This window comes from Rhizophagus irregularis, chromosome 12, assembly GCF_026210795.1.
Source record: "Rhizophagus irregularis chromosome 12, complete sequence".
Lineage (NCBI taxonomy): Eukaryota > Fungi > Glomeromycota > Glomeromycetes > Glomerales > Glomeraceae > Rhizophagus > Rhizophagus irregularis.
Window position 1 is genome coordinate 715,555 of NC_089440.1, and position 8,901 is coordinate 724,455.

The 8,901-nt window shown below is 26.2% G+C and overlaps 1 protein-coding gene across 1 annotated transcript; it reads left to right on the top strand.

Moving 5' to 3' along the window:
• Positions 1 to 7,570: 7,570 nt before the first annotated feature.
• On the top strand, positions 7,571 to 7,987 carry OCT59_003730 (uncharacterized protein; the record flags this gene model as incomplete). Its single annotated transcript, XM_025330654.1, has 1 exon — positions 7,571 to 7,987. One exon carries the CDS (start codon positions 7,571 to 7,573, stop codon positions 7,985 to 7,987), a length of 417 nt encoding a protein of 138 aa, XP_025171617.1.
• Positions 7,988 to 8,901: the final 914 nt, after the last annotated feature.

Genomic DNA, 8,901 nt, shown 5'->3' on the forward strand with positions numbered 1-8,901 from the left:
TGCTGGTGAAATAGCAAGTCGGCAAAGTGAAGTCAGCAAATCTTAAGTAGGTAGATTGACAATCGAGTTTGTGAATTGATCAAAATAATTTATAGATCTTTTCTCTTTTTGAAATCATCTACTGATAGTAGATCACTTATTACCTCTCTATCAGCTATGTATTTGTTACTATCTGTCTACATCGAAGTCACGTGCTAGTAACAGAAATATGTGTTATGTTTCGTAAAATAAAGTGAAACAAAGTATATATGTAAATTTAAAACTTATATATATAATTTTAGTGTATATTTATTCAAAATAAACAATATCTTAAAATAAATGGAACAATACAAATAAATAAATGCTAATACATAATAAATTTCATAAATCCTAACGAAATAAAATATTGCTGCCTCTACCGGCGATCTGCAATATTACCGATAAACTAAAGTTTAATTTAGTTACTAAACTAAACTATGACTAAAATAAACCTCTCTCTAAGTCCTTTTTTCCTCACCGTTCGCCCGTTCTATATATGTAGTTCGTAATTTCGGTATAAATTATACCATGTATAAGTTAAACTTCGTATAAATTACACTGAGTGTAAATTAAACTAAGTATAAGTCACGAAAAGTATAAGCTACACCGTTACACTGCTGATCACTGAAATCTTATGCCAATTTCTTGAACTTTCGATGTGGCGCAAATTCGCGTAACATATTGCTAGTGAATACGGATTATATTTATCATACTTATGGTATCGAACGAATTGTTTTTGAAAACCTTCATCACTGAGAAGTTTTTTTTTTAATAAATGTGATAACCAAAAAAATAATTCTTTTATTGTCATGATTAATATCAATGTAATTATACTTTTTTCCTTTAATTGCAATTACATTATTTGAACTAATGGCATAATTATATATCAGATATAAAGTAATTAGTAATTCAAACTAAATAAGATTATTTGACAAATTTTAATTTTAACAAGTATTTTAATTGACATTTATTTGAATTTTTCAAAAAAAAAAAAAATATGGTAAACTGTAATTATCTTTTATGTTACACAAAAATAAATTTTTTAATTCTAATAAAAAGAGGATCGACTTAACAAACGATCGTTAACTATAATAAGCCGCGTTAATTCTTTTTTTCCGTAAAGAATTTATAATACTGTATTTGAAATAGATAGAAAACTAGAAAACTGAAACCTATTATTTAATTAAAATTGTTAGTAATCATTATTTATATATGTTCAATATTTAAAAACAAATATGAAATAAAGTAAATAATTTAAAAATTAAAATGTATAAGAAACCATTAAAAATATATGTAAGTATAAAATATTTTATCACCTTGTTTTTTTTTATAAATATTAATTGGGAAAATTAGGTAAAAGATTTAAATTTATATTAACTGGTAAACTGACAACATTTTATTAAGGTCGGTCGATTTCTTTGTCAATGTACAGTACAAAAGGGATTACCCTCGCTCGGAGTTCTGTAATAATTACTAAAAGCAGGTGCAAAATATTGATATCTAGGTTCAATGTCATCATTTGAGATCATTTGCCACTATAACTCATTTAGATAAGTGTTATGGCAAGCGGTAGTGGTCAAAAGTGCGTAGCAAAACATAGCGTGTACACGCTACAAAACATAGCGTATACACGTTATCTTTTACGGCGGGTTACCCCTGTTCTGTTGGATTAACCTGTCAATTTCAGGGGTAACCCGCCATAAAAAACAGCGTGTATACGCTACATAATTTAACGTGTATACGCTTTATATTATAACGGTTTATTAATTTATTTTGGACCAAATTTTAAAATTTTCAAGGGATTGAATACCCGCCGCTTCACATATCAGGTACCCGCCGCTTCACATAGTGGGTAAACGCTATTTCACATATCGGGTACCCGCCATTTAATTTTTTTTTAAAAAAATTTTTTTTTTTCTTCTTTTTTTTATAAACAAATTTTGTAGAGAATTTTTATTTTTAATATAGGCAAAGGCTTTGTTTGATAGAATTTCATTGGGAATTTTTTTAATAAGAAGATTTTTTTTGATAAAAAATTTCGTTAGAAAATTTTTTTCATTGATAGGGACATTTCTGAGTTTTTTTTTTGATGGATAATTTCGTTAAAAACTTTTATTTGATAGAAATTTCATTGGAGAATTTTTTTTAATAAGATTTTTTTTTTTTTGACGTATACTTAATTTGTTGGAGCAATTTTTTTTAACAGGAGAGATTTTTTTGATAGAGAATTATTTGAGATTTTTTTTTTTTTTGTAGAAAATTATTTGAAGAATTTTTTTAATAGAGAAGATTTTTTTTTTGATAGATAATTTCGTTAGAAAATTTTTTAACAAGTGAAATTTTTTTTGATAGAGAATTTTGTTACGAATTTTTTTTTAATTGAAGGAGTTTTCCTTAATAAAGAATTTCTTTTGGGAATTTTTTTAATAGGTGTAAGTATTTTTTGACGGAGAATTTTATTAGAGAATTTTTTTTTAATAGGGGGATTGTTTTTGATAGAGAATTTCATTAAAGAATTTTCTTAAATAGATTTCGCTGAGAATATTTTTTTTTTGATAGAAATTTCATCATAGAATTTTTTTTTGATAGATAATTTCGTTAGTGTAAATTTTTTTAACAGGGAGATTTTTTTTGATAGAGAATTTCGGTAAAGATTTTTTTTTTTAATAGGAGAGGAGTTTTTTTTTTGGTATAGAAATTCTTTTGAGAATTTTTTTTAATAGGTGGTAAGAATCTTTGAATTTTTCTTTAATCGGGATATTTTTTTTGATTGAGAATTCATTAGAGAATTGTTTGTTGAAAAATTTTTTTATTTTTTTGATGGAGAATTTTGTTTAGAAATCTTAATAGAAAATTTTATTGAAAATAGTTTTTTTTTAATAAGTGTATCGAGAATTTTGGCTTGAAAATTTTTTTTAATAAAGAATGTCATTAGAGATCTTTTTTTTTATAAAAAATTGATTGAAAATTTATTGGAAAATTTTTTATTAAATTTACAATTTTAATAAATTTTTACTTCTCTTCATCTTCCCATCACTTCCTTTCATCTCCCATCGCTCCTTTTCGTCTCCCATCACTCCTCTTCGTCTACCATCACTCCTTTTCATCTCTCATTATGTCCTATTTCTCCTTTTTGTTTCCTATCACTTCTCATTACTCTTTTTTACTCCCTTTCATCTTCTATTACTTTCCATTACTCCTCTGTTATTTCATTTTTTTATTAGCATCTTTCTCCTTGATCATTGTAATTTACTTATCTTTTTTATTTATTGTTATTGTTAATTTTATTTGTACACTTCAATAAAAATAAATATGGTGATTTTTTTCTTTAAAATCGTAAATGTGTGACTTAAATTTTAATATTTGTCAAATAAAATTTCATTAAATAAATAATTATCATTATTGATGTTTATCAAAAGTTAATATGCTAACTGCCAGTTCTTATAACGGGTACCAGCCGTTTCTTATAACAGGTACCCGCCGTTTCTTATAGCGGATACCTGCCGTTTCTTATAACGGGTACCCGCCGTTTCTTATAGCGGGTACCCGCCGTTCCTTATAACAGGTACCCGCCGTTTCTTATAACGGGTACCCGTCATAACATATAACGTATATAACGCTATGAAATATAGCGTATTAAACGCTATTTTTTGCAACAGGTTACCCCTGAAACAGACAGAACAGGGGTAACCCGCCGTGACATATAACGTATACGCGCTACAAAACATAGCGTATACACGCTATGTTTTGCTACGCACTTTTGACCATGGCGGCTTTCCATAAGTGTCGCCGGTATTTACGCCACTCTCTTGTATTCGGGTATGCAACAGTTATCAGTTATTACGCCCTTTTTTTTTACTTCGCCAAATAAGATGCGTGTGTAACATTTATTAACCTTAAAACGTTAAAATAGTTTGGTTTAAAAATCATGCCGATCAAGCAGCAATTCACGGAAAATAATGGTATAAACAGAAAACTTTCGAATGATTGTATATTTTAGAGAAAAATTTTATCCGCTACGTAACATTGGCGCGATCACGGATTTTTGATTGGATAAGTTTTTCGATTTGTTTTAAAATTTAAAATAATTACTTTTTTTATAAAAATAAAAATGAAAATGAATTAACTAAGTAAAATGCAAATAAATCTAACTTTTTATAGTAATCATAAAATTTTATTTAGGGGATGGAATGAATGGAATACAATGATCATCAAGTATCAAAAGAAATAAATTAAAATCAAAAATCGCAAAGTCTAGAAATAAATCAAAAAAATAAAATCAAAATGCCAAATACAAAATACGATATCATGAAATCCGAGTACAATAAATAAAACGAAATCAAAAAAAGATCTTCGAATATAATGAAATGAGACCAAAAGAATTAAGTGCAAAAGTCATAAAGCAAAAGCATAAGAAAATTGAAAATTCCATCCAAAATATAAAATCCAAAAATACGATAAAATGAAATTCAAAAAACTAAAACGAAATCAGATGAGGACATAAATTCCAAGTATAAAAAAAATGAAATCGAAAAAATCTAGTCCAAGTATAAATAAAGTACAATGAAAACGAAATTTACAAATTTAATAAACGTATAATAAACAAAACTGTAAAAATTCCAAACGAAACGAAAAGGCCCAAGTGAATGAAAACAAGAAAAGAAGCTACAAAGCCCAATATAAAAAAAAAATAACACAAAGCCAAGTATAATAAATTTTCAAACAAAAATAAAAAAGTGAAACCCGTCCAAAAGTAAAGCCTAAAAAAAGGAAAAAAAAGATTAGTTAGTAAAGAAAATAAATTCCTAGATAATTGAAACCATAAAACTTACTAGAGCTTTAAACCATAATCACGTGTAGTAATGGGCATTTTAATGCTCATATGCGTCCTCATGTATATATTCTCGGAACATTTTATCGAACATTTTATCCATTTTATCAACATCAATATTATTCTTAACTCGAATTCGATAACAATGCTTATCGAAAATAAAAGGAAAGTTACTAATGTCGTTATTCGAAAGGTACGTGTTTGCAATTTCAATATTACTCTTTAAAAACATTTCTTTTTCAAAAAAACAAATAAATGAGTTTTTTAACCCATCTGGTATATAAGACCATAGCCTTGCGGCCATGGCCACTTTCTCTCTTGATGAGAGATTAGGAAATTCTGCGTCCAGAATTTTTTTGTAAAATTTATAATAGAAAAGTGTGAAACTATTGTTGCTCATATTTTTTACGAGATAAAAATAAAAACGATGTAATTGAGTTTTGAGAATTGAGCTCTGACGCTTCTACTTTATACATTTTTTTCATAAAAATTTGGAGAAAATTCGCCGAGAGATGAAAGAACACCTAAAAATAAAAGTTACTGCGTTTCACAATACGTAAGCAAAATTTTTAAATAAAGAAAAGATGGTATCAGTGTTTAATAATGAAAGAACACTTGATTAACAAGTTTCTTTCACGCGGGTAAATAATAACCGATTTATTAAATGATTCTATTTCCATGTTGAATAGTAGTTAATTTTAAATTAATTGCTTAATAATGATAAAATATTAATTACTATAAATACGTTATGAAATATATATGCCAAATATATGGCGATTTAATTGGGACGATAAAAAATTTCTGCGTAAAATTTAAAAATAAATGTTATACAGTATTTATTAATTACTAATAATATTTCATTTTTTTAAAAGAAATTTTTTTAATTAGTCACGAATAGTACAAAACACTTTCTGTAGCTCCTTCATAACCTTAAAAAGTAAATTATTCTTTTAATGTCAAATTATCCAATTATAATACTTCATTTACAATTCAAATCAAATGACTCATTTCATGACTCAGTTTTTGTGAAGTTTTATTATTATAATGATTATTTATGGAAAACAAAACCACATGGCTCCGTCAGAGAACTCTTGGAAAATTTGAATGAATGCAATTGGTTACTAGATTATTTATCAAAGTAATCGAAGACAATGAAATAAAATTAGAATTAACTTATTTGAATGAATGATATCATGATAGTCTTTGTCCGCATTTACGATATATTCCGTATTTAAAAAATATACTATACATAATTGTTATACGTTTTTATATTTTTATATTTTTGTATAACAATATCATTAAGTTTGATAAAATGAAGTTTAATTTTAACAATACATTCAGTTCAGTGCCTAGAAAACTATACCGTATACGATTGTTATTTTTTGTATAATTAGTAAATTTAGAAAAAATTAAAAATATTTTCGAATCGGACTTAATGTAATGGTGATACATGGGCACGGTTTACATTTTTTCATGAGACAAAAAGGGTTTTTCATGTAATTTTAATGTTTATATAAAGAAATATTTATTTGATTCAAATTCAAAAAAAACTTCATTGTTATGTAAATCAGGGTGACACGATCAATTGACAAAGAAATAATGGTGATCATGCATGCATCTAAAATAGGAAATAAAAGATCGTTTGCATGAAAATGAACTGCGCTGGAGCTTCTTGTATTGAAATTTTCCTTATGCAGTTCCCTAGCCACACTTTACCCGAACACCAGCCACAGATTATTTTTTTTTTCGATCTAATCTTCTTATATATATACGATGGCAAACTTTTCAATTACAGAGTCACATCGCAAACCAAATAATAATAATAATAAATAAATAAATAAATATAAAAGTACAAACTGAATAGTAAATAAATAATAATAGAGTAAAATAAGAAATATTTGTTAATTAAATGAATGAAAATATTTCACTTGTAAAAAAAAATTCTTACATACATTACTTAAAGGAGATATAATTCCAGCGTTTCCTTATTATCTTATCTTGTTTATCATTTACGTACGTCGGCAAATGATGTTATTTAATAATATGAAATCATTTCATGTGTAAACGTGCATAAGATGAAAGAACCAATCTTTTCTCTGTTCTTTTTAAATATAATTAAATTTCACTTTATATTTCACTTTTTTTTAAAAAAATATATAAATAGAAAAAAATTTCATAAAGGTTTTTTTTAATCACAAAGAAAATAGAGTAATTAAAATTCCGCCTCAAAAAGACAAATAAGTCCAACCATTTCATATATAAACATGCATACAAATAATCTAATCGGACTTCTGGAGTTTTTCTGAAAGAATTTATGGTAATAAATGTGTTTCAATAAAAATAACAAAAGTATATTAAAGGAAAATAATAAAAAAATTCTCGATGCGTCTCAAAGAAGAAGAAAGGATCCTTCATTTCTCAATGTGTTTCGGATGAAAGAATTATTTAGTTTCGCTCTCTGTTCTTTTGAAAGTATATAATTAAATTTCACATGATATTTCACTTAAAAAAAAAAATTATAAAAGTGGAAAATGTCGCTTAAAGTGCTTGCAAATTCACAAGATATTGCGACGGATTTTTTAAAAGAAGTAAGATAATTTCTACTAATTTTAGTATTATTAGCCTTTGTAATTTTCAAATTATCTATAATTTTCTTTAGGATATTTTTTTTTAAAAAAAAAAAAATAACAAAAATTAAAAGTAATTGTCTTTCTGTTTAAAATGCCGCGTAAAAAGTCGAATAAGCCCAAGTCCATTAGAAATGTGTCTTTTAGGAAACAAAATGCCTTTATCCTCTTTTCAGGGCATTATTATGTTATGCGGCGTAAAAAAGAAAAAATTAGGCGTTCAAAAGCTGTTAAATTAGCAGCTGCTGAATGGAAATACAAGATGTCGAACGAGCAAAAAATGGGTTGGTTCCAGTTATACAATGAAAGAAAGTTAATGGATAAAATTGGAAATGATGGTATTTTGCTTAATTCAAAAAATTTCGAATTAATCGCATCAACCTTTAATTCACCATTCATTATTAAACCACATTCTTTAATGGCTGGAGCGGTAGAAACGGACGATGACAAATGTTCCAAATTATTTAATGAAATTATAAATACGGAAATGCTTGCTAATTGGTATTGTTGAGATTATGGTAAATTATGATTTAAACAAATATTAAGTCATAATTAAGTAAGTTATATGCAGCGTTTATGAAATATTAAGATTTTGAAACCTATGAGAAAAATAAGAAATTTAATCTTAAATTCAGACTTTATAATTGTCCGAAGACATTCTATAGTTATGTACTAGACGATTTGATAGTTACCATGTAATATTCCTTCCTTCCGTCATCCTATTAACCTCTTTTTTTTTGATTAATATATACCTCCTTCTTTCTGTAACAATGATTTTGTAACTGCTTCTTTTATTTAGTGCTACATATTGTTAACAGTTAAGCTATTTGTTTATGTTGTAATAAAAAAAGATACTTTTATTTCATTATTAACGTATATATTATAATTATACTGATTAAGTATATTAGGATAAGGAAATATCATGAAATATTGTATTGTAATTTAATAAATAAATGAATTGTTTAAAATGATCCGTGATTAAACAAATTTAGTAGGGTCTAACTGTTTCCAAATAAATTTTAATCACTTCGTCATTATTTATAAGTCTCGGGAAATGGCAATTTTTTTTATATAAAGCAGTCTTGATAGACTAGTACCAAATAAAAAGAGTGGGATTAAATTACTGGTCATATATATGAATAACACGTAATTAGGCAAGATCTTTGAGTGGCATGTATAATAATAATACAGTTGTTGAATGGGAGTGTAACTCAGCCACCCCTACGAAGTAAACGATATTTTAACCCATTAATAACTGTAATTTATATTTAAAAGGTAGTTTCTCTGAACAAATTACTGTAATTAATTAAAAAATTTGTAAATGTTTACATGGCTCTACAATACCTGAAAGACACCAAATTTTATTGAAAATTGCTGTGAAAATTTATATAAAAAGAATAATTTAATAAGAATAAAGCTGGTACG